Raw genomic sequence first — 27,270 nt, 5'->3', positions numbered from 1 at the left:
AATAATGCAGGGATAAAATTGCAATAAAACCACAAAAATAGCGTAAATCAATGAAATAACAAAATAATTGTTCTGACAGCGTAATTAGTGGCCGAAATCGATTATCCAATAGTCACGCTGCCAAAATAACACGTTTTTAGGCAAAAAAAACAAAAGATAACAGTATAATGAATTCGTAAAAAAAAAAAAAACACCTGTTTGTGTATACATATTTGTGCACTAATAAAAGTTATCTGAGTGTGCAAATACATGTAAATAAGTGTAAATAAGTGTAAATAACTGTACAAAAGGGACCAAGTGTGCTAAAATTAAAAAAAAAAAATTTAAAAAAATTCCAATCTTTACTAAAATGCATAAATGTACTGTAAGTATGTGTAGGTGCAGGTAAGTGTGTAAAAAAACGTGCACTTACCGTTTTTGGAGCAGGAGAATCGCTGTCTTCTTTGGAGGAGTCCTGGCAGCGTGTCTGCAGAGTTGCTGCGCAGCAGGAAGTGCGTGGGCGGCTCTGCAGGCAGGAAGAAGGTGAGTGTAGTAGCAGACGCTCCATGCGATGCGTCTGCTACTTTGAAGTCGGATCTGCGACAATCGAGTCGCAGATCCGACTTGACAGCCCCCCAGCCTCGTTGCCTAGGGGGCTGTCTTCTCTCCCCACTCTCTGCGGAGGCGGCAAAAGCCGCCGAAGCAGAGAGAGCGCTCAGCTGCTAAAGAACGTACAATGTACGTTCTTGGCAGCCTGAGCATTTGCCTGCCAGCACGTACGCCGTACGTGCTTGGCAGGCAAAGGGTTAAAGCATCATGCAGATTTTATGAATCATAACTAGGATAAATCCTCGGCTCAAGGTGTACTGCTGGAATACATTTGCATCATTGATCCATCTTATTTATACTTGCATCCTTATTACACTTATTGCTGAAATGTAATTTTAGTTTTCCATTTTGGATAATTGTACCACGGCTATTGTACAGTATGAAAATAAAAACTGGGTAAATAGATAGCCCATGCAAAATAAAAAATATTTCTAATATAGTTAGCCAAAAATGTAATGTATAAAGGCTGGAGTGACTGAATGTGTAACATAATAGCCAGAACACTACTTCCTGCTTTTCAGCTCTCTTGGTTTCCACTGATTGGTTACCAGACAGTAACCAATCAGTGACTTGAGGGGGCCACATGGGTCATAACTGTTGATCAAACTCACTTAACAGTTATGTCCCATGTGGCCCCCCTTAAAGTCGCTGACTAACTCAGAGTTTGAGAGCTTCAAAGCAGTAAGTAGTGTTCTGTTCTGTTAGACATCCTGTCACTTTAGCCTTTATAAATTACAGTTTGGCTAACTAACTATATTAGAACCGTTTTTTTATTTTGCACAGCCTATTTAACCAGTTTTTATTTTTAAACTGAACTGTTCCTTTAAGAGAAGGCAGGAAGGAGGGTGTATAATTCGAAGAGGTGGTTTCCGGCATACTAGTTAATGGTATATTATTATATTCCATAAAATAAAATTTATGGGGAAAACATTGTTTTCTAAAGGGAAGAAAACACATAAGGTCATTCAGTTGGGCTTATATAAAAAAAAGGTATATAAACGGGTCAGATATAACTGATTTCTTATAAATTTAAGAGGAAACCAGGGATCTTCTGCCTTTAACTCATAGGAACCATACATATCATTACACTGTCTTTCTGTACCTTAAAGGACAGGTAAACCTTTTAAAAAAAGAGATTGTAACATTGATGAGGGTGCTATTCTAAGAACTTTTACAATGTACATTAAATATTCATTTATTTTTTTTAATTCCAAGACATTAAAGGATACATGTACTGTTAACATAAATGAATTGTGTTACAATAGCGCCACCTGCTGGTCTTTTGTTACCATTCTGACCACCAAGTAGTCAAGGAAGTTGTCAGGAGAAAGAAAGAGTACTGGACTGATGTTCTTCTAGTTAGGAAAGATTTGAAAAAGGTTTCTATTTTTTTAACCAGAAGAACATCTCTAAATGTGTTCAATCCATTCTCAAATCCATTAGCAATTAACAACAATCAAAGAATGATGGCAGACATTGAATGGTATATCTGTATTAGTTTTTTTTACTGACCTTTGCATGTTTAATTTCTAGTTCTGTCATTTCAACTAGGTTTTTGCGAAAAGCAGCTACTCTCCTTCGCTTGAAGCCAACCAACTCTGCAACAAAGAGAGCTTCCATGTGAAGAACCTTATGCATAAAATTTCCAAAATCTATACAGTTCATATACCTAACAGTAGGGAAAGTATGTGAATGCTTTGCTATTTCTTGGATTTCTGCACTTGTTTGGCGCGCTTAAAAAATCCCTATAAAACATTAATATTCAGTGCAACCACAGTTGCAAGAAAGAATTTATGATCTGCCTGTCACTGTGTTGAGGCAATGTTTTAAGGCTTCTGAAAGATGAGGAGATTTGTCTTTTCCCTTGCCTAACCTTTGGATCTGCACAAGCAAAACATTACTTGCTGCGATCCAGCTTAATCATGGGAAATTGGCTTCTTTCTCAATTTCCTGTGATTATTACAGATTGCCGCAAGGAATATGTTTTATTTATGTTTTAATGTGCTTTTTTTTTGTTCTAAAGCACCCCAATTATATAGAGGAGTTACTTCTTCAGAGCATAAATATGTAACCTGTGTGACATTAACCCTGAGCAAAACATTCTCTGGTTTCAATGTTCCCACTAGTTTCTTTCAGGCTTTAATTTGATTTGGATAGCAACAAAGACTGCTGGATATTGACTTCATAACTTAGCTGATGCAGTGGGGTAGAGTCCTGCAGTGCGGTAGAGTCCTGCAGCAGGTCAGGTACCTGCAAAAACCTGCGGTACCCTGCGGGTTCTGGGTAGAAGTTCCGATCATGCCTACTTCTGATGATGTTACTTCCGGTTTACAATGACAGCACTTCCTGATTCTTGATGGTCAGCAGGTCGCGGGTCCGGGTTGCGGATAAGGTACTTGGGGGTCGGGTCGCGGGTCCAAGAGGGTAAGAATGCAGGTTGCGGATTGCAGGTACGGGTGGACCCGCGCAGGACTCTACAGTGGGGCTTTTTCGTAACCCCTATTTACTGAGCAGAGGACACTTAAAAGTCTTAAGAACACATGAGCATTTTATGGCCAAAATCTACCATATATGCACAGTGCCAGGCAGATGCAATTATAGTGAATGGCAGGAGGCTGGGTAACATGGGGGTGTCACTGCCGTATCTCAACCAGATCTTCCATCAGCCTTAAAGCAGCTTGCCCATATTGGAAAAGCTCTCTTCCGATGAGGATGGCATGTGAACCTGTTATTCTAAATGAAAAAATAATATACACACTGGGAAATGTATGGATAAAGAGTATCTAAATTGGTTATTGTCTACTCTAGGAGAGAGCAAATTAATGTGGGTTAGTATAAGAAGGAAGAAAATGAGGAAGAAAGGAGATGACCCTGAAAGGGGACCAAAAAAAAAAGCAGACATATAGCATTTCTGTTGTGCACAATCTCTGTCTGGCTCAACAAGTGGGATCCCAGAAAGAATCATCATGCTCTTGACCAGTGGCAGGGCCGAGTCACACTTAAATATGTTAAGGAAGTGGGTGGAGCATAAATGATTATCTCTGTTCTGCAGAATATCCAAAAAAATACATTTAACAAATACTGTAACAAATGAAGCACCACTAAACTCTACCTTGCTTTGCAGACTCAGAGAGCTTTTCAAACTTCTGGCAACTCTCCTGTTGATGCTGTTCGGCTTGTTTCACATCTTTGCTTTTCAGCCTTGCTTTGTCGAGGGCTTTATTGGAATTCTCATAATCAGCCAGGCTTTTTGTCCGTCTGTGTAAGAGGTCCTGGAAAAGGGAAAAACATTAAACATGGTATAAATTATTTATTTTGACGGGGAGTTTAAAGCTTCAAAATAAATATTAATGTTTGTGGCCAGAGATACTCTCAGATACTTTCTTGAGTTTTATGTGCTTTTGAATTATTTCCACATTTATGTAGTGCTGCTCCCAATTTTGGCTGCTATCAGACACTGCAAAACACAACTATTCCAACAAACTGCAAGATGAGCAGGAGAGTATACAAAATACAAAGATAAATAATAAAAAAAGTACAATATAAACCTAACCTCATGATCTGTATACTAGCTGCTAGGTTACTGGTCAAATCAACAACAACTTAACATTCTTGGCTGAGGGTAAGCAGAATGAAGACTTCCAAAAATGCAAGCAAGTAAAAACCAAGACCAACAACAAATTGTTCCGTGTAGAAATCTGTGCCATTGCTGTTTCCAATACTTGAGCCATTAATTAGATTTATATAGCGAATATAGTGAATAATGTACCCACTTATTGTAAAATATTAGAATGATATAAGTCACCGAGGAGTTGAATGCCCATATACAAGTCAAGGAACTTAGAGGTGACTGCTAATCTCCTCATATAAAACAGGGGCAATAAGATTTATTATAATACACAAATTTCAGCAAATCATGTGATTGAAATTTCGTCACCAAGCACTGGTTATAAAGATATAATTTAGAGGATATTCATGGCTCTTGTGTATTATATATTTCATGGCTATTGTTTATATCAATATACACAATATGTCGTAATATATAAATGAAGCTGCATACTAAAAACAACCCTGGAAAATACGGTATGGGATCCAGAAAGCTCTGAATTACGGGAAGGCCATCTCCCATAGAGTCCATTTTACGGAAATAATTAAAATATTTAAAACTGATATCTTTTTCTCTGTAATAATAAAACAGTACCTTGTACTTGATCCCAATTAAGATGTAATTAATCCTTATTGAAGGCAAAATAATCCTATTGGGTTGATTTAATATTTAAATAATTTTTTAGTAGACAAGATATGGGTATCAAATTACAGAAAGACCCCTTATCCAGAAAAGCTCAGGACCTGAGCATTATGGATAACAGGTCCCATACCTGTGCATTCAAAACCCACTACATCCCCACCAGTGCTTGTTCCTTGATTGCTTTAAGGATATAACTTGTTCAGTGAAAAAAAGAAATATACAACATTTTCTAACTACATGAAGAAGGAAATGTTTTAGGGTTGCTACACCAAAATAAGCTTCTCCCTTGCAATTCTGAGTGTTTCTGAATATGCTTTTTATTCACCTATATGTTGTATGGCAATAAACACCTTATCACAAAACAGAAAAACAAATTATTACAATTAAAAAAGTCAGTGTATGTTGTCCATTTAAACAGAGGATGGCAGACTAATTTACCTTAGCTGCTTCAATGTTAAGCATGTAGTATCTTAAAAGCTCTGAAAGTTTCAGATCCTGATCTGAGGCAACTCTGGCTTCCACTTTCTGAAAAATAATGAAGATTAGAGAATCTATACAAATGTGTCACTGGTGTTACATGGTTATTATTAAAACTGTGTCATTTGGTATTAAGAACTCTTGGTATTGAATATACTGGAGTGCAAGACCCTGCTTTATAGGTTGAGTGTACTGAATTCCACATCATAACAGTTTCTATCTCTCAGAATGTTGCATTTCGGCAAAAGGGTGTTTAGGATTCAAGATAACGTACAAACTTGTTGGATAAATATAACTCACCCGAAGTTTTTCAAACAACTCGGCCAATTTTAGTAAGTATCTGAAAAATAAAGTCAAATCAAGAGAGTATTACTGAGAAACTTATAAATTTTTCAAACAGAATGTATCAGCAGAGACAATGAATAAATAAATGCTCATGAAAGTGATACGCTACGCTATCCCTCATCACCCAAAGGTGTGCCAAAAATGAAATGTTCAATGATTTTATAAGCCAACAAATTAACCATTGATATAGTTGTGTGCATCTGCTTTAAAGGTGTGGTTCACCTTTAAGGTAAACTTTTTAGTATGTTATAGAATGGCTAATCCTAAGCAACTTTTTAATTGGCCTTCCTTTTTTATAAAATACAAAAGGGGGTTGTGGGAGCACTCACATTGCTAAGTAGAAATGTATACAAGTATAAGGGAAGTGCTACCGACATGGCCAAATGGGTCAGTGCACATTCCCTGGGCCCCTGTCTAAGTAATTCAGTAGATATGCAAATGCATGTGTTCACAAAGACAGGGGTTTTTAGTTACAAAGTTATGATCATAAAGTTGAAAAGCCACCATACCACGTCAAGGTAAACCCCATATGGCGGTCCCTCTCTGCATAATAGCATTAGTTGAAGTAGAAGTCTGCTGAACCTTGGTTTCAGTCTGAGGGCTAGAGCCCCCCACCCCGCTGCTAACTTGCAGCTTTTAAGAGAGAGTGATTGCCCAAAACCAACGGCCATTTTAAAAAAAAAAGTATATTATGAAAATAGTAAAGACAAAGTAAAATTAAATATATAAGTGAATACTTATAAAGTGTATATATATATATATTATATATTATATATATATATATATATATATATATATATATATATATATATATATATATATATATACACACACACACACAGGTGTGAAAAACTATTTGCCCCCTTCCTGATTTCTTATTCTTTTGCATGTTTGTCACACTTAAATGTTTCTGCTCATCAAAAACCGTTAACTATTAGTCAAAGATAACATAATTGAACACAAAATGCAGTTTTTAAATGAAGGTTTACGTTATTAAGGGAGAAAAAAAACTCCAAATCTACATGAGCCTGTGTGAAAAAGTGATTGCCCCCCTTGTTAAAAAATAACTTAACTGTGGTTTATCACACCTGAGTTAAATTTCAAAGATTATAAAGCCATTTCTAAAGCTTTGGGACTCCAGCGAACCACAGTGAGAGCCATTATCCACAAATGGCAAAAACATGGAACAGTGGTGAACCTTCCCAGGAGTGGCCGGCCGACCAAAATTACCCCAAGAGCGCAGAGACAACTCATCCGAGAGGCCACAAAAGACCCCAGGACAACATCTAAAGAACTGCAGGCCTCACTTGCCTCAATTAAGGTCAGTGTTCACGACTCCACCATAAGAAAGAGACTGGGCAAAAACGGCCTGCATGGCAGATTTCCAAGGCGCAAACCACTTTTAAGAAAAAAGAACATTAAGGCTCGTCTCAATTTTGCTAAAAAACATCTCAATGATTGCCAAGACTTTTGGGAAAATACCTTGTGGACCGACGAGACAAAAGTTGAACTTTTTGGAAGGTGCGCGTCCCGTTACATCTGGCGTAAAAGTAACACAGCATTTCAGAAAAAGAACATCATACCAACAGTAAAATATGGTGGTGGTGGTGTGATGGTCTGGGGTTGTTTTGCTGCTTCAGGACCTGGAAGACTTGCTGTGATAGATGGAACCATGAATTCTACTGTCTACCAAAAAATCCTGAAGGAGAATGTCCGGCCATCTGTTCGTCAACTCAAGCTGAAGCGATCTTGGGTGCTGCAGCAGGACAATGACCCAAAACACACCAGCAAATCCACCTCTGAATGGCTGAAGAAAAACAAAATGAAGACTTTGGAGTGGCCTAGTCAAAGTCCTGACCTGAATCCTATTGAGATGTTGTGGCATGACCTTAAAAAGGCAGTTCATGCTAGAAAACCCTCAAATAAAGCTGAATTACAACAATTCTGCAAAGATGAGTGGGCCAAAATTCCTCCAGAGCGCTGTAAAAGACTCCTTGCAAGTTATCGCAAACGCTTGATTGCAGTTATTGCTGCTAAGGGTGGTCCAACCAGTTATTAGGCAATTACTTTTTCACACAGGTTTGGATTTCTTTTCTCCCTAAATAATAAAAACCCTCATTTAAAAACTGCATTTTGTGTTTACTTGTGTTATCTTTGACTAATAGTTAAATGTGTTTGATGATCAGAAACATTTTGTGTGACAAACATGCAAAAGAATAAGAAATCAGGAAGGGGCAAATAGTTTTTCACACCACTGTATATATGTGTGTTAATACAGGTATAAATAAAAAAAAAAGAGTGAACTAAAATAAGTAAAGGACAAATTAAATAAATGTAGTAATAGGTATAGTGAATGTAAATGGTGGTAAATAAGTTAGTGACTGCCATATGGGGTTTACCTTGACGTGGTATGGTTGCTTTTCAACTTTATGATCATAACTTTGTAACTAAAAAACCCCTGTCTTTGTGAACACATGCACTTGCATATCTACTGAATTACTTAGACAGGGGCCCAGGGAATGTGCACTGACCCATTTGGTTATGTCAGTAGCACTTCCCTTATACTTATATATATTTCTACTTAGCAATGTAAGTGCTCCCACAACCCCTTTTTGTATTTGCTTCCTTTTTTATCGTTTTTGGATTATTTGCCTTCATCTTCTGACTCTTTCCAGCTTTCAAATTGGGGTCACTGATCCCATCTAAAAACATATGATTTGTAAGGCTGTGCATTTATTGTTATTGCTACTTTTTACTCATCTTTCTATTCAGACCCTCTCCTATTCATATTCCAGAGTCTTATTCAAATCAATGTATGGTTGCTAGGGTAGTTTGGACCCTAGCAACCAGACTGCTGAAATTGTAAACCGCATAGCTGCTGAATAAAAAAGCTAAATAAATCAAAAACTACAAATAATAAAAAATGAAAACCAATTGCAAATTGTCTTAGGATATCACTCCCTACATCATACTAAAAGTTAACTCAAAGGTGAACAACCCCTTTAATGAAAGGATCAAAGAAATTTGTGACCCTTCAACTTGCACATCTGCTCATGACCCATCATCTGAACATTATATCCCAATAGGATATACTTGTTTTTGTTAAAACAAAATGAATACTTAAGCAACATATAGTTTATATCAAATTAAGTGGCATATTAAAGAATCTTACTCAACTGGTCTATATATTTAAGTAAATATTGTCTTTTTACATCTCTTGCCTTGAGCCACCATTTTGTGATGGCCTGTGTGCTGCCTCAGAGATCACCTGACCAGAAGTACTGCAACTGTAACAGGAAGAAGTGTGGAAGCAAAAGACAACTCTGTATGTTATTTGGCTCATGTGACCTAACATTGGTTTGTTTGTGTGCACAGTGAATCGTACAATCCCAGGGGGCGGCCCTTATTTTTTAAAATGGCATACTAATGGCACATACTACTAAAAAAGTATATTATTATGAAAATAGTTTGTTTACACAAAGCAGGTTTTTACACATGAGCTGTTTAATGCAATATCTTTTTATAGAGACCTACATTGTTCAGGGGGGGTATAGTTTTCCTTTAAGAAAATATAATATATTTTTAGGAGCCCTTAAAGGATTTGTCTTTTCTATGTAACATCATCCAGAACAGTTGTGTTAAATGTTATGGAAGAAATAGATACCAAGAACTTAAACCCTACCTAATTTCAGAAGAGCAGACATTCCAGATACAGGAATAATAAAGAAGGTTCAATCTATGGTTTTACATACACAGATAAAAATACAAATACACAGGAGGAGCTTACCTATTTTCTATATTCTATACACAATCATTTTGAGGGCTTTTTCTGCTGACAATCAGATATGATAACAGGCCTTGAATTCCATCTTGTATATTTTGCAAATTAAATTTACAGCATAGTAACATTTAATAGGAGGTATTTTATACCCATAATATTATGCAAAAGAGTGCCATACCTTTCACCAGGCAACTGACAGCATTTCATTCTGACATAAAAGTGCATCACAGTTGTGCAATTAGTCATTAAATCTTTGTTTAGCCAACCACAAATCCTGCACTTTAATCACCCAGAATGTTAGACGAGTAGGTGGCGCAACTTTGCCGTAGTCACTTCATTTAGGCCAAGCTCAGTTTTGCTAGCCATAAGGCACTGCTGTGCATGTACCATTATACTTTCTACTTAGAAAGTAAAATGAAACAACCCCCTCCAAAATAAACAAGCACACATCTTCTGCAAGTTGTATGTATGTTTACATTTAGCAGCTGATGGAAGATCAGACCAGACATAAGGAGCCAGCGTTATGTATGTGATAAAGAAATACCAATAGTAGTACAGGTATGGGACCTGTTGTTATCTAGAACACTCGGGACCTGGGGTTTTTTGTAGAACGGATCTTTCCATAATTTGGATCTCCATACCTTAAGTCTACTAGAAAATCATGTAAACATTAAATAAACCCAATAGGCTGTTTTTTTCTTTTCATAAGGATTCATTATATCTTAGTTTGAATCAAGTACAAGCTACTGTTTTATTATTACAGAGAAAAGGGAAACCATTTTTGAAAATTTGGATAAAATGGAGTCTATGGGAGACTGCCATAATTCGGTGCTTTCTGGATAATGGGTTTCCGGATAATCAATCCCACACCTGTAACATACCTCCCAACTGTCAGTCCCTCTTTTGACAGCTGAACCCGCAGTCCCTCATTTGTACTGTAGTGTCCCTCTTTTCTCTGCACTGAACAGCCAGAAAAAGAAACAAAGTTTCTCACTTAATTGGCTTTTAGCAGAGAGCCCAGAACAGCTAACAGGTGCAAATAAGATACTTTGTAACAATTTTGAGACACAAAAACACGGTTTAGATAAGGAGAAATATTTTCAAACTTTCATAACCTGCCAAATTTTGTAAAACAAACATGGTAATTAGGGGGTTTGGCCACAGAAAGGGGTGTGGTCAAAAAATTGCTTCGCTACGTGCGGAAAACAAATTTTTGTCCCTCTTTTTACTTCCAAAATGTTGGGAGGTATGCTGTAATACTGAGAACAGCCGCTCATAAGGTCTTGACCCTCTGCTGAAATCATTCCGCTGATTCTGCAAAAGTTACAAATTGTCTGCTGTTCTCTTTAATATTCAACAGAAACGGGAAGGGCAGAACCTTTGGCTGCTGACCACAAACCTGTTGACCCAAAGCTCAGTTTACTGGGAAAAAAGAAAGATCACTCAGACTTGACTCTAATAAAATGAGGCCTTCTAAGGCAATAAACACTAATGTTTCAAAAGTGTCTCAAAAAGAGAGGAAGTTGAATGCTGTTAGACTGTTCTGTCCGTATGAGTTTTTTTCATATTAATATGCTTGTGTTAATGCCAAAATCTACACTATTCATCTACATATTGATTTTAGCATGATGAAGTCTCCATAGATGCTTTTAATGCAGTCTGACCAAACCACAGCGCATACAGAGTTACAGACTTTATAAATATTTCATGGTCCGACCAGATGATCTGTCTTGAGTTTTTCATCTTTCGTCTACATAATTTTATTGTTAGGATTTAAAAACTATTTCTCCTAGAAATAAATGAGATGCACACAGACTTTATTCACCAAACATCTGTGCTATGTACTTGGCCTCTCCTCTTCTTTCGCGGAAATGAACGGTGAGCCATATGGGCCAGATGCATCAGCTATAACACAAATCTGTGCGGTAGTAAATCAGTGTTGTGATATAAAACTCAGGCCAAAAAACAGCAAATACTTTCAGCGTGTTGCCGCTGTTCATTTCTACAGAAACCTAATAAAAAGGGGGTATTCGGGGGTTATAAAGATAATATGTTTAATGTAATGTTTTGGAGGATTAAGCAATATTTGCTTGTAAAGGGAAAACTACCAGAGTTACAAAGCCTCGGTGTTGGTTAAAATTTTATGGGATCTGTCTAGGTGTGGATGTGATTGATGCTGCACTCTATTTGATGTGAAATGGACTTTGCATTTTGCTTTGAAAGATCAATAATGATAGTGGGCACTAGTGTTTATTAAAAAAAGAAAAAACCTTTTAGCACATACATTAAAAAAATACTGCTTCTGCATTCCCTGTTTAAAAAGGTGGTTCTTTCAGTATGTTATAGAATAGTTTTGGAACTATATTCCTTGTTCTTATGACTATTTCCAGCTTTCAAATGGTATAGAATGGCTAATTTTAAGCAACTTTTCAGTTGGTCTTAATTATTTATTTTTGATGGCTTTTTAATTTATTTGCCTTCTTCTGGCTCTTTATAGCTTTCAAATGGGGGTCACTGACCCCATCCAAAAAAACAAATGCTCTGTAAAACTACATATGTACTGTTATTGCTACTTTTTATTACAGGTATGGGACCTGTTATCCAGAATGCTCGGGACCTGGGGTATTAATGGATCATGGATAATGGATCTTTTTGTAATTTGGATCTTCATACCTTAAGTCTAGTAGAAAATCATGTAAATATTAAATGCACCTAATAGGTTGGTTCTGCTTTCAATAAGCATGAATTATATCTTAGTTGGGATCAAGTACAAAGTACTGTTTTATTATTACAGAGAAAAAGGAAATCATTTAAAAAAAATTGGATTGTTTGATTTTGGAGCCTATGGGAGGCAGCCTTTCTGGGAATTCAGAGATTTCTGGATAACAGGTTTCCGGATCACCCATCCCATACCTGTACTAATGTTTCTATTCAAGGCCCCTCCTATTCATATTTCAGTGTCTTCAAATCAATGCATGGTTGTTAGGGTAATTTGGCCCAGATTGCTGAAATTGCAGACTGCAGAGCTGCTGAATAAAAAGCTAAAGTAATAAAAAACACAAATAATAAAAAATGAAAACCAACTGCAAATTGTCTAAGAATAGCACATCACACTAAAAGTTGATTTAAAGTTGAACAAAAAAGCTGATTTAAAGTTGAATAAAATGTTCGGGTTTGTACACACAGGTTTTTTCATGTGTGAGATCACCAGTGTGTAAGAACCCTGAATTGGCTCTTGATGAAAAACTGTCCTTGTATGTGTGAATGTGATAGGGACCTCAGACTGCAAGCTAAACTACGGCAGGGAATGATATATAATCTCTGTAATGAGCAGCAGAAGATGTTGAAAATTTAAATGTTATAAGTTACAATCCTGAGTATACAGCAATTCACATAGCTACATAGAAATAGCACATATTCTTTTGGATTTAAAGGATAAGTAAACCTTTGAAATAAGTGAATGTAAAATTCATGAGGGTACTGTTCTAAGAACTTTTGCAATGTACATGCATTATTTTTCTTTTTTAATTCCAAGATATTAAGGGATATATGTACTGTTAATATGAATGAATTTTGTAACAAAAGCTCCACCTGCTGGTCAGTTTCCAACCATTCTGAACAACAAGTTGTCAAGGAGGTGGTCAGGAGAAAGGAAGAGGGCTCGTCTGAAGTTCTTCTGGTATATAGAAAACTTTCTAAATTTTTTTCTAACTGGAAGAACATCAGACCAGCCCTCTTCCTTTTGCCTGACAACTTCTTTGACTATTTGGTGGTCAGAATGGCCAGAAACTGACCAGCAGGTGGCGATGTTGTAACAAAATCCATTCATATTAACAGTACAGATATTCTTTACTATCTTGGAATTAAAAATAAATGAATGTACATTGCAAAAGTTCTTAGAATAGTACCCTCATCAATTTTACAATCTCTTATTTTAAAGGTTTACCTATCCTTCAAAAAAAATTCTGAACTGAAATGCACTGTGTAGTATTTCCTGGCTTTTTGCTTGGCAGAGGAGCCTGATGTAGAATTTCTTACTCCCCCCAGCCTACCCTAGGACTCCAGACTTTGTGATCATTTCAATATCTAGCCTGCAAAATTGATTTACATATAGAGAGAGAGAGAGAGAGAGAGAGAGATTGGATAATTAGCCTACGGAACTGAAAACACTGGGCAGCTATACATTACTTAATCCCACAGAATTCTAAAGTTTTATTTGATACTTGGAAATTCAGGCTATCTGTATAGTGTTTGGAATTACTCAAAGTCATAAGAAGCAAGAAAAATAAATAAAAATTCCCAGCCATTCAATATGGTTCCTGTGTAAAAAAATAAAGCCCAACATTGCCCTCTAGTGGAGGTTTCTAGTTTTCTAAATGTGTCAATTGATGTATTTAATTATGTTATTTCATAATTTTTTAGGGATGATTTTTAAAGCCATGGTTATGCCCGATGTCCTGCTACAGCTTTTCTACCAACTTTTCTGTATCGGAAATCCAACACCCTGTGGGTCACGCGTTCTGTACAAGAATTTGCAACATAAGCAACATGGATCATTTCCACATAACAAATGGGAAGTTTTCCAAATAACTTCCTACTCAAACATTCCTTTCCCCAACGCTGTACACTGTGGCTTACTTTCTAACTGGAGTGCTCTCCTCCTCGGCTACACACGTCAGTGCAGCCGAAATATGAATATAATCATCTGCGACAGCTGAAAACAAAAGAGAAAGATTTCAGGTCCATTTAATGCAAGCGTAACAACAGGTTTCGCGTGTGAAGATCATATTTTATATTCTGCAGTGCTGCATCGCTTTACAAAAATAATTATGTTTATAAACAGCAAATATTCATACTATAATTCAGCCATGTGATGGATCTACATTCACAATTATACTAAAGATAGAGCCTTATAATCATCTTGTGTAGAGCAAACAGAAATGGCTAAAAGCAGAATTGTATTCTGTGTTCACATACTTTTTTGAGTTCTTGTCATTCTGTCAGCTTTTGCACACGAGTCCTTGATCCTGTTGTAGTAGTTTACCAGGAAGGTTTTTTCTTGCTCAAAGAACTCATCAACTTCCTACAGGAAGTAAACAGAGATACTGCCACATGTAAACAGCCTAAAAACTACTGACATTTTTTAAACAAATTAAAAGTATGATTAGATAAGATTTGCATTTGAAGCTTTCAATAACAGGCTCTGTGAAAGAAGCAGCGGTTAAATAATGCCAGGGGTGTAACTGTACTATGGTAATGAACAGGCTGGGGATCATGGAATCTTGAGGCTCCAGGAGCATAAAGAATTCAGAATTTCCAGTGACATTTTTTTTAACTGTAGAATGAAGGAGCAGGGGAAGAAGAATAAAGGTAGATTGGATTAAGATGCCTTTGACAAGTGAAAATATGCAGTTTAGTGGTGCCAAGCATGGATCCAATGCTCACATTCTGCACCATGGGCCAGTGTCCTTTAAGAATAATATCAGCTCTTTCTGCTATCAAAGAGGCCCTAACACCTCATAGATTAATCGGCAAATCACCAATATCATAAAATATATAACATTAGATAATGCTGGATATTTATACACACAATCAGCCAGTTGAGGCACAATAAGTACCCCTCTACTTTTCTTTTGCTTTTCCTGGTGCTGTTAGAAGAACCTAATCAAAGCATGTGAGCATCTTGTGGCACAACTTTAAAAAAAAAAACATAATGAAGAGTAGTAAACACCCCTATGTCCACCAACACTAAGAGGGTTATTTATCAAAGTTCGAATTTTAGAACTATGTGAGCTTTTTTAGACCTTGAATGGTTCCTAATTTCAGAATAAACTTGAATGAAAAAACTCGAATTAGTGAATTTGGGGTTAACAACCCAAAAACTTGAATTGATCGTGTTTTCCGATGGAAAAAAACTTGAATCGCTCGAATTGTTCAAGTTTTTGAGTGAAATCCACTGAAAAAAACTCAAGTATCATGAAGGCTATTAATATCTTCAAATGGTTCAAGGGTTTTAGATGGTGTATTTTCGGATTTGAGCGATAATAGATCTCAAAATTTTTTAGTTTTTTTTAACTCGAAAAATGTAAATCTTTTTTAACCCAAAAAAACTAATAGATTTTTGACTCAAAAATACCCTCGATCTTTAATAAATCTGCCCCTAAGCATCATACTTCAGCAATCCCACAGTACAACAGACTTTGTCTCTGCTGCTTCTAAATCTAAAGGTGGCCATACACGGAGAGATACGCTCATTTGGCGATGTCCCCAAATGAGCGGATCTCTCCCCAATATTCCCACCTTGAGGTGGGTGATATCGGGCTGATACTATAGTGGACCCTAGGGCCCAACGATCGGATCAGAACAATGGGTAAACGGGAGGTCAGATCGTGGGACCGCATCAATATACATGTGGTCCGCGATCCGACAGGATTTTTAGTCCAGTCCGATATACATCTGCCCGACTTTTGGCCAGACAGCTTTTATCGGCCCGTGTATGCCCACCTTAGGTCGTACATGACATTTTAAGCATTGCAAAATAACCCATGCATATCTTAGAGGAGGACACAAGGGGGTTCAAGGGAGAGCACTCACCTTTACTCCAGAAAATAACATCTCATCTGCACTTTTTACCATGCTCTTAAAGAACACCCCAAACATCTCTTTTGTATTCTTCCTCCTTACACTTAACTATGAGACACAGAGAAAAAAAGATAAAGGAACAGATACCAGAATCCAACTGATGTTCTGATCATATTTAGTTAAAAACTATGTCCATATTTCTCATATCTTTATAAATCTAGTAGATTAGGCCTGTTATAGTTTGCATAACTGCCCTGCTGCTAATATGCAAGAGTAATGTGTTTCACACTTTAGGGAAATTAAACACACAATTACAGTTTGCTATCCGCTCCGGAGGTTTAATATGGGAGCCAAAAAGTCAGAAAGTAACTTTGCTTTGGTGTCAGTGTGAATCACTGGTAAAACACTTGATTCATACAAGGGAGGGAACTTGTGGGAGAAGGCAAATTACAGCACTTCGTGATTCAAATGTTTTACTACCAGACAACTGAACATACCATGTGCTATTTCAGAAAACTAAACTAGAGGAAAACCTAATACAGGTATGGGATCCGTTATCCGGAAACCCGTTATGCAGAAAGTTCTGAATTACGGAAAGGCCGTCTCCCATAGACTCCATTATAATCAAATAATTCAAATTTGTTAAAATGATTGTCTTTTTATTTATAATAATAAAACAGTAGCTTGTACTTGATCCAAACTAAGATATATTTAATCCTTATTGGAAGTAGAATGAGCCAATTGGGTTTATTTAATGTTTACATGATTTTCTAGTAGCCTTAAGGTGTGAAGATCCAAATTACGGAAAGACCCATTATCCAGAAAGCCTCAGGTCCCGAGCATTCTGGATAATAGGTTCCATACCTGTATATAATTCTCAAGGGCATACATGACAATTACCGAATAGAAACGCAGCAAAATGGAACAAAAAGCACTCACATCTTGGTCATATTCTAGGAATATGTGGAAGTTGGTGTCCTTGCATAAAACAGGGTGTGATGCTATCCTCTGCAGGAACACTTCATGCACTGCCACCGTCTTCTTAAACACTGCCAAATATTCACTGCAAACACAACAAAGAAGAAGTTCAGATCCTGTGATGTCTTTTCTGTAGAGAAAAAAACATCATGGGGATCTCCTGAGCCCTAAAATGTTAAGGTTACGGTTAATCTTGCATATATTTTATCTTAATTAGAACTAGAGCAGAAATTATTGGGTGCAAATACAGCTATTATGTTATAAGTATTCATATGCACAGGAGCTGACAGACTGTACAGGATTCACTAAAACTATAAAATAGTCAAACAGTAGGCTGGTAGCAAGACTGCAAACTAATAGTTTTCTAGCTCAACACATCACGCATTCTGCACCAAGTCTTCAAATGAAGGGGCAGATTTATCAAGGGTCGAATTGAAAATTAGAATTTGAAATTCGTATTTTCGAGTTTTTTTATGGTCAAAACTGTCAAATTCAACTAGGGAGTTATGCCAATTTGATTAGAGTTTTTTTAAATAATTCAATTTATCTTACTCTGGCCCTTTAAGAACTCAAATTCAACTATTTGCCTCCTAAAACCTGCTGAATTCCTGTTTAAGCCATTGGGAGTGGTCCATCGATCAATTTTGAGCTGTTTGCAGCCTTTATGACACTCAAGTTTTTTAAATTTGAATCAAATCAAATTTGAATCTGATTCGAGTTTTCGGTCGATTTTATTCATCCGAGTTTTAAAAATTTGATGTTATTAATAAATTCCGATTGGTCGAATTTCGAGTTCATGGGAGTTTATGGGAGTTTTGAAAAAAACTCACATGAATTCGAAATTTGACCCTTGATAAATGTGCCTCTAATTGGGGTCAACACAGGATTCCCTTATTTGAAACATCCCTAGTGATAGAACATAACTGCACCTGAAAATAGTCATGGAAAGAGTTAAAGGGGTTGTTCATCTTTAAATTAACGTAAAGAGTGATATTCTGAGACAATTTGCAATTGGTTTTAATTTTTTATGGGTTTTGAGTTATTTAGCTTTTCATTCAGCAGCTCTGCAGTTTGCAATTTCAACAATCCATTTGCTCTGGCCCATATTCCCCTAGCAACCATGCACTGATTTGAATAATAGATTGGAATATGAATAGGAGAGGGTCTGATTAGAATGATAAGTAATAAAATCTAGCAATAACACATTTGTAGCCTTACAGAGTATATGGTTTTAGATGGGGTTACTGACCCCCATTTTAAATCTGGAAAACAGAAGAAGGCAAATAATGTAAAAACTATAATAAAGAAAATAAATGGAGGCCAATTGAAAAGCTGCTTAGAATTACCCATTCTATAAGATACTGAAAATTAACCTAAAAGTGAACCACCCATTTAATATATTTTAACATTTCCTTAACAAGAAAAACTCGGGACCAGAACAACTGGAATGCAATATTTTGGCAATATGTCAAAGTAGCTAAACCAGGGGTGCCCAAAAGGTAGATCGGGATCTACCAGTAGACCTTTAGCTCAGTAGATCTCAAGACACTGTCATCAAACAGCTTGTCTAAATCACCCTCCTGTTTTATGCTTTTCATTCAGATATTTATTATTTTAAAGTTACATAAGGAATAGATGTTTAAATATACTGTAACAATATCCATTTTCTCATAAATCAATATTTAAGTAATATTTTTTCATGGAACAGAATGGTAACAATGCTTTAATGGATGTAGATCATAATGGGACAACATCACTAAAAGTAGATCTATCATTAGTAAAGTATGGGCACTCCTGAGCTAAACATACAGCGATCCATGAGAGGAAGGAGCCCCCTAAATTCTCACTGGATTACTGAATGCAAATCCTGCTGCCGACTGACTATATGTAATAGATGCTGTAGTCCAACAGCAGCAGGCATACATCACTTTGGAAGTCACAGCTGCAAAACAACGTTTCAAAATTTTAGATATATTTCCACTACAGATATGCATGTCCTAGCCAAGATCTGCCAAGTTTACTTGTGAAATACCACTTCAATTTACAAGCAAAGAAAAAGAAAAGGAGGTGTTGATATGAGTAAAGATAAAGCAGGACACTGCCTGGCAGCCCAGCACTGTCCGGATGTGACACTTGGCAAAACCACGCATTCCAAAATGGCATGCACAGGCATCAAATCCCTGCAGGACACGGCTCCACTCACAATAGTAAAGACAAGTAACCCCCTAACTACAGACAAACTGCCAAAAATGCATCTCTGCCTTGTGCCAATAATGACACCTGCTAAACAGTGTCTGCCAAATAAACCAATCAACTTGCGGTTGTAGCCCTTCGTAGTAAACACATGCACAACCCACTCTAAAATATGATTCACAAAGATATTTATTAGAATTGTTACCACACCCTAAAGTAGTGGTTTCTAAAATGTAGAGCTGCTGCCCTTGTGTGGCTCAAGGCAGTGGATAGTGGGACCCCCATGAAATTCAAGTAGGGTAATATTTGAGAGTTTATGGTCTCTGCTATGCATGTCTGTCATGTGTATGTATGATAATGAAAAGGTGTCTGTTTAGATCAGATATCTTCATATATCTGCACATTTATTATGAGCTAAGTAGGGCCTTAAAGGAAAACTATATCCCACAAACAATGTAGTTCTCTATAAAAAATATATTAAATAAAACAGCTCATGTGTAAAACCCTGCTTCTTGTAAATAAACCATTTTTTTAATAATATACTTTTTTAGCAGTATGTGCCATTGGGTAATCATAAATAGAAAACTGCCATTTTAAAAAAATAAGGGCTGCCCCCTTGGAATCATATGATTCACGGTGCACACAAACAAACCAAACATGTTAGGTCACCAATTAACAGACAGAGTTCTGTCTTTTGCTTCCACACTTCTTCCTGTCACAGTTAGAGTTGTAGTATTTCTGGTCAGGTGATCTCTGAGGCAGCACACAGACCATCACAAAATGGTGGTTCAAAGCAAGTAAAATTACAATATTTACTTAAATATATATATATATATATATATATACCAGTTTGCTAAGATTCTTTAATATGTCACTTAATTTGATATAAACTATTATATGTTATCTGTTGCTCAGGATTTATTTTGGGGGTATAGTTTTCCTTTAAGTAAATGTATAATTTGTAGCTTTTTATTCAGCACCTCTCTAGTTTGCAATTTCAGCAATCTAGTTGCTAGGGTCCAAATTACCATAGCAACCATGCATTTGAAGAAGGGACGGGAATATGAATAGGAGAGGGGCTGAATAGAAATATGAGTAACAAAAAGTAGCAATAACAATAAATGTGTGTCTTAGATTATTTGTTTTTTAGATAGGGTCAGTGACCCCCATTTGAAAGCTGGAAAGAATCAGAAGAAGGCAAATAGTTCAAAAACTATAAAAAATGAAAAAATGAAGACCAATTCAAAAGATGCTTAGAATTGGCCATTCTATAACATACTAAAAGTTAACTTAAAGGTGAACCACCCCTTTAAAAAAGTTGTTTTGTAAGCATAGGGCCCCCTGCTCAGAGCCCATCTACCCGCTCTACAAGAACCAGGTCCCAGAGAATGGCTCTGCTCCCCTGTATCTGGCCTCAGAAGGCAGAGCTACAGTGGTGGATGCTGGAGAGCTTAATTTCCAGTCCCTGGATTTCTGAATACGAGTATGAACACTGGAGACCTTCTGGTTGAAGATCACTGCCCGAGAGCCAGGGAATGGGATGGAAGCTGCCAGACTAAAAATCCTGAAAAACTCCTAAAGGATATGACCTTGAGTGCATCATTATCTCTGCATCCGGGAAGGCTGGATGCATGTTTAAATGTTTTAAAAAGTATTATTGTATTGTTAAATGTTTTCAATAGATGCTAAACATGTAGGGTCGTATTTATCAAGGGTCGAATTTCAAATTGAAAAAACTTCGAAATCTGAATTCAAAAAGATCAACCAAAATTAAGTCAAACTTTTTTTTGGGTCGAATAGGTCAGTTTTCAATCGAATAGGTACGTATTCGGCAGAATTCCAATTGTTTGAATCGAAGGAATATCTCATTCGATTTTTCAAAGTCCACCAATTGACTTCAAATAAATTCTAGGAGGTCCCCCATAGGTTAAAACAGCAATTCGGCAGGTTTTAGATGGCAAATGGTCAAATTTTTAAAGAGACAGTTCATGATAAATTGATATTCGAATTTTTTGCAAATTCGAATCGAATGTGGACTATTCCCTAATCGAAGTACACAGAAATAGCTCAAAATTCAAATTTTTTCAATTTGAAAATTCCCCTCGACCCTTGATAAATCTGCCCCTGTAATGTTTGGTACAGGTATGGGATCCGTTATCCGGAAACCTGATATCCAGAAAGGTCCAAATTACGGAAAGGCCTTCTCCTACAGACTCCATTTTATCCAAATAATCCAATTTTTTAAAAGTGATTTCCTTTTCCTCTGTAATAATAAAACAGTACCAAACTCAGATATAATTAATCCTTATTGGAAGCAAAACCAGCCTATTGGGTTTATTTAATGTTTATCTGATTTTCTAGTAGACTTAATGAATGAAGATGCAAATTATGGAAAGATCCCTTATGCAGGTTCCAAGCATTTTGGATAACAGGTCCCATCCCTGTGCTCCATTAATTCAGTGTGTTTTTAGCACAGTGGATGTATTTTCTTCTCCTTGATGACAATCAGCACCTAAAGCTACCAATGCCTCAGCTTCTCTGAAAGGCAGAGGGAAGGGGTAGAATTCTGCCACATAAAGACAGAGGAACCCATTTGTGTAGTGAGAAGAAAGTGAACAGCAGCATCAATGGCAGCGGATTCCCTTACAATCCAGGCAGAGTGCAACTGGATAGAACCTAAAAAAATTCAAATACGTCATTAAAAATACATCCAGTATTACAGTAAAGTGACCAGTCTACAGTCATTAAGGGGTACTGGCTGGCCAAGAATACCAGGAGATGCTGGCAGGCGGTAGAAGATTGGGGGCGACTCCCCGAGCCAACAAACTATTGCTCTGTGAGGCTTAAGTTTTATTGTTACTTTTTCTAAAATATCTTTCCATCAAAACTATCTAAAAATATCTTGATCAAAACTAAGAAATAATTAATCCTTATTGGAGGCAAAACAATCCTATTGGGTTTTATTAATGTTACAATTATATTTTTAGTAGACTCACGGTATTTCAAGGTATTAAGAACCAAATTACAGAAAGACCCGTTAGCCAGAAAACCCCAGGTCCCATACCTGTATATGTAACGCCATAGCAACTAAAACATTCTATATATTTATGCTGGCATAAAACTAATGGCCACTGATACAAGCTTTGCAAATGAGCAGTAGGATCCAGTAAAGATCAAGAAGTGTTTTTTCTGAGAATTCCCTTAAGATAATAATATGCCAGAGTCACCACATGCTCTCTATACTTCCTTTAGATGGGGACTAAAACTTAACCAAAGAAGTAGCTAGAAACATTGTACAATATGTTTTGGGCTTCTGTGCCAGCCCAAGGCAACCACAGCCATTTAGCAGGGAAGATCTGTGCCCCCAAAGATGCCCCAGTAGCTCCCCATCTTCTTTTCTACTGATTCACTGCACATGCTCTGTGCTGTGTCACTTACTGAGCTTATGGACCCACTCACATTATACAGTACTCAGAATATAAATGTCACAATATAAAGCTGATTAGTAATTAATACAGATAATTACTACATGGCAGCACAGAAAAGAGTGCAATTAGCATCAGAATTTAATAATCAGCTCTGTAGAATCAGCTTCTATTACAGGACAACCTCGCTTTCTGCTTGATAATTTTTCAACCCCTAAGCTAAACTTCTTAACAACTGCTCAGAGCCCACTGAGTGTGTGAGTGTTGCAGACACTTTCCAAGATGGTGACCCCATGTGACAAGTTTGAAGTCCTAGATCATTGCTGCTATTGAGAAGTGTGAAACTTTAGGCTGGTGCAATAAGTTCAGTATATAAAATATGGCATTTTTAACCATAATCATTTTTAGGGTTTAGTTCTCCTTTAATGAATTGCAAAAATGAGCACTTACGCTTCCAGTTCCTGTTTCATTTTGGCAAATTCATCCTTCGTCATGGAACCTTCACCCTCTCCCAACTTCTGCATTTTTTCTCGGGGGGCATCAAAATCAGGTTTTGCTGGGGCCGGTGGAATCTGTTAAGAGAAAGAAAGAAAACAAGCACAAATCATTGGATAGTTAAAATAGTGTTGAATTTAAGGGCCATATAAACATGCAAAGATTTTTCATGCTTTTAGCTCATTGCTGAACAAACCGTGCCATTGTTTGCAGGCCCAACAACCAGTGAGGCGGGTTATCATGTGGTTATTAGCACAAAAATGAAAAATTAGTATGCCTAATGACCCAGTCTTGTTTGTATTAATTGGAGGACTTTGCTTCCACTTCTGAATAAAGGTCCTTTACATCAGCTATAGTCTGACCAGTTGGAACCCTTTTTTTTCTTTTTGTAAATACTTTTAGTTCTCTTTTTTTTTTGTTGGAACACATAAATCATTAGGAAGTGGTTTACCATAAATATATAGAAACACACATATCAAATTATACCATTTCTGACACATCAATAACACTTCAACGGTGTCATAAACAACTCCCAATTAAGTCATTTTTCCCCCCAGAAAACAGCTTAGACAGATCTAAAACTGAAAATAATGGGTCACCATGAGCTCACCCTGGCAGTTACTCTAGCAATTGACAATTTTTTAAGCTTGTTACTGCAGCTAACAAGGCAGCGCTGTGTAATTTGTACCATTCCAAAAAAAAAAAAAAAAAAATTCTACAGATGGAAGGGAGATAGTAAGGAAAATGCCTTGATGCGCTTGGGCAGCAGTGGGTAACAGTTCATTAATTATGAGCACAATTCCTTCAGCCACTGCTGCTTTCTCAACAACAAGTGTACTGTGCAATGTGTCCTTTGGAAATAGACAGCAGCTTATTTGGAATACTTACAATCAATCCTGCATAGTCTTCAGTCTCAATGAGCGAGTCATGTAGCCAGATAAAATCTTCATGGAAGCGGGCTACATCGAATTCAGGGTTCTTAAAATTGGGAAGTTTGGTCTAAGGGAAATAAACACAGACTTTCCTTTAAATTATTATACATACACATATATCATGTTGCTTTTGCACAAGTTAAACAATATCCAGAACCATTTCTGTAATCCTCTCTAGCTATAAAATACTTCATTTCATTCATCAACAACCTACTATAGATTACATGTGGACAGAAACGGAAGAAATCCTTCACTACAATTGATCCTGTAAAATACTATCTTAAGAACAGTGGTCTACTGGGTAATTTTAGGAGTATGGCATGAAAATACATTTTCTGTTTTAAAGCATTGTAATCACCACTCACAGCTGCATTTGTACATTATTGACATACTCGCGGTGATTACAATGCTATAATAAATGAGGGTATTATGAGGTGTCCAAAAAAAGGCTTGGGTTACCTACTTTGGACAGCTGGGTGAAAAATTAGGGGTTTTAAGGAAGGAGATAACATTCAAACAGCAGCTCAGCTTGCACAAAGTTAAAAAAAAAACCAAACATTCATCAATTCCATTTTGAATTACATGTTTTTCCAGAAAATGGGGTGAGATGAAAAAGTAGCCAGACGGGAATATATATAATTCACCCTGCACCTCAAAGCCTGCCACAACCTTGCACACTGCAACAGAAAACTTTTTATAGAAGCCAATAGGACTGCGTGCTTCTGCAAATACTATGAACAGTAAATGCATGATGCATGCTGTCCTATCCGGAAACAGCAAGACCAAAAAATGAAAGTGTTTTAAAGTAATGAAAATATTGTGTTCTGTTGTCCTGCATTGGTAAAACTGATCTGTTTGCTTCAAAAACACTACTATAGGTTATATAAACAAGCTACTGTACAGTAATGGTGGAAATTGAAAAAAGGCTACTGTATATGGCAGAGGTTAAATAGTGGATAACAGATAACACCATTATGTTCTACAGAGCTTATCTACTATCTGCTGTGTAAACCTGAACCTTTTCTCCTTTGAATGGCTGCCCCCATTAGTACTCAGCAGCTTATTTATGTAAACAATAGTAGTGTTTCTGAAGCAAACACAGCAGTTTTACTAGTGCAGGGCAACACTGTATTATATTTTTATTACTTTAAAGTACTTTAATGTTTTAATGCTATTGTTCCTTTAAAGCAAATGAGGTTGGGGCAGGCTTTGAGGCGCACTGTATTCAGATTTGTAGAAGCAGAGCGGTGAGCCGGATACAAAGTTCAGTGGCAGAACTCTGCATTTTTAGAGTTTACAATCTCCTTTTGGGCTCTGGCACACGGGACGATTCAGGGTGATTTCCAGTTAGTGGCAGTAAGCATTTGTGAGCGATAGCTGCGTGACCTGTGAGTGCACTGTGCAGTTCCAGGCAATTAGCATACAAAAGAATAAAGGGGTGATTCAGAGCATTTGTGCCCACTCACTGAGCAAGAAACCACACGGCAGCATTATAATCTGAATCACAGCGTATGTCTGTGAATGCACAACTACAATGTGTAATGCATTTGTGTCCAAAGAGCACTTTGAACTTGAACATTATTACCTTTGTATGCACAGTAAACTTGACTTTGTCTCTCTCGCTGAGTGCATCTGGAATATCAATCTGCAGAGCAGGATCACTGTTCAGATCCACAGACACCGATCTGAGCTGGAATGAAAAACAAGTATGAGTCTACCATTGCTGTACAAAAAAAGAAAATTAGGACTTGAAAGGAGAACTGAAGAAGTAGACTAGAAAGAGGTTATTCATGATTCATGGGGGTGCAAGAGTGCCCATTTTAGGAGCACTTGTATCCCTGGGCTTGCTTCACCTTCCAAACAGTTTTTCAGTTGAGTCTTTTTCAGATTGTTCTCCCAAAATAAATACTTTTTTGAATTACTTTCCATTTTTTATTTTTTACTGTTTTTCCAAAATCTAAGTTTAAAGTTGAATGTTCCTGCCTCTGGGATTTCAGTCTGGCAGCTCAGTAATTCAGTTGCAGACTCTGAACTGTTACAATTTTGCAACATTTAGTTGATACATTTTTCACAACATCTGTGAAGTATTAGCAAAGGAGTATTAGTAAAGGCATCTGTCAGGTTCATAGGCTTCACCAACTGCTCTTGCTCTGCCATGACAATCATTCCATGCCATGTCCCTAAAGGTTCGTGTTTTAATGCCGCAGCCTACTTATACGACCAAAGCCAGAGAACAAGTCCAGTAACTTTTTAAAGAAAGAAATAGAGGGAACTGAAATGCAGAAATAAAAAGAAGAACCAATTTCAATTTTAAAACATTGTTTTATGACAAGGTTAGACACAGTTAACTTTGTAACTTTGCACAATAAAGCTTCAGTGCATTTACCCTTGTAATGTTATTAGATAGCTTGCAAATCTTCATTTCTCTGTGTTGCCATGAATTTCAGGTAGTTTGCCCAGAATGATTTTCTTTTACCCAGTGGAGTTGGATCTTCCCTACCTGACCTTCTGAGACAAGAAAAGGTTATAAAACCCTCCTGGGTATATAGTTGTAAGATGATGTACTGTGTTAGCCATTAAAAAAATGCAGAAAATGTCTGATGAAGGGACCTGTGTGCTCCAAAAGCTTGCAATTGTTATTTATTCAGTTAGCCAATAAAAGGTATCACCAATTTACATTTTCTGCTGGGTACATACAATTTTACAGAAGTGTCATGTGGTCCCTCTGATAGATACCTGGATATGACATTTGTCACACACACCAGCTGAGCACGCATTCTAGACACAGATTAGACTAGTACTTGAGAACACAAAGCAGGTGATTAGTGCCAATTCCTTATTGTACCTTTGCCAGGGGTACGGTATTCAATAGGAAGTTAAAGTTGCAGGGTATAAGGAATAGCCAGGTTAACTGCTCAAAGTGTTTATTGTAGGCACAACATGTTTCAAACCTTCTTTTGTCAAAGAACCGAAAGGTTTGAAACATGTTGTGCCTACAATAAACACTTTGAGCAGTTAACCTGCCCCCTGGCCATTCCCTATACCCTGCAAATTTAACTTTCTATTACGGTAAGCACCCATTCTAGTGGTTTTCCTAAGCAAATACAGCCATTCAGGACATGCTGATTAAGGACAACTTTCTTGTCATTTACAATTTAGGTGGCTAATGTGAGCACAAACCAGATAAAATTCCATCCTCTCTAGATGTTGAATTTTAACTTTCAG

General features: G+C 37.0%; 1 protein-coding gene across 2 annotated transcripts in view; it reads right to left on the bottom strand.

Moving 5' to 3' along the window:
- The window catches only part of snx5.L (sorting nexin 5 L homeolog), a 56,856-nt gene that overhangs the window by 6,100 nt on the left and 23,486 nt on the right, over positions 1-27,270 (bottom strand). For both annotated transcript variants that reach the window (XM_041562304.1, NM_001095466.1), the window contains 11 exon segments: positions 25,631-25,735; positions 24,002-24,112; positions 23,069-23,190; positions 16,962-17,085; positions 16,035-16,130; positions 14,418-14,523; positions 14,079-14,154; positions 5,615-5,654; positions 5,276-5,362; positions 3,701-3,860; positions 2,101-2,186 (listed from right to left, as the gene is read on the bottom strand). In XM_041562304.1, the coding sequence (XP_041418238.1) occupies positions 2,101-2,186; positions 3,701-3,860; positions 5,276-5,362; positions 5,615-5,654; positions 14,079-14,154; positions 14,418-14,523; positions 16,035-16,130; positions 16,962-17,085; positions 23,069-23,142 (849 nt within the window). In that variant the 5' untranslated portion in view covers positions 23,143-23,190; positions 24,002-24,112; positions 25,631-25,735.

The sequence above is a fragment of the Xenopus laevis genome, chromosome 5L, assembly GCF_017654675.1.
Source record: "Xenopus laevis strain J_2021 chromosome 5L, Xenopus_laevis_v10.1, whole genome shotgun sequence".
In the NCBI taxonomy this organism is placed as follows: Eukaryota; Metazoa; Chordata; class Amphibia; order Anura; family Pipidae; genus Xenopus; species Xenopus laevis.
This window is presented reverse-complemented; position numbering and strand designations above follow the sequence as displayed.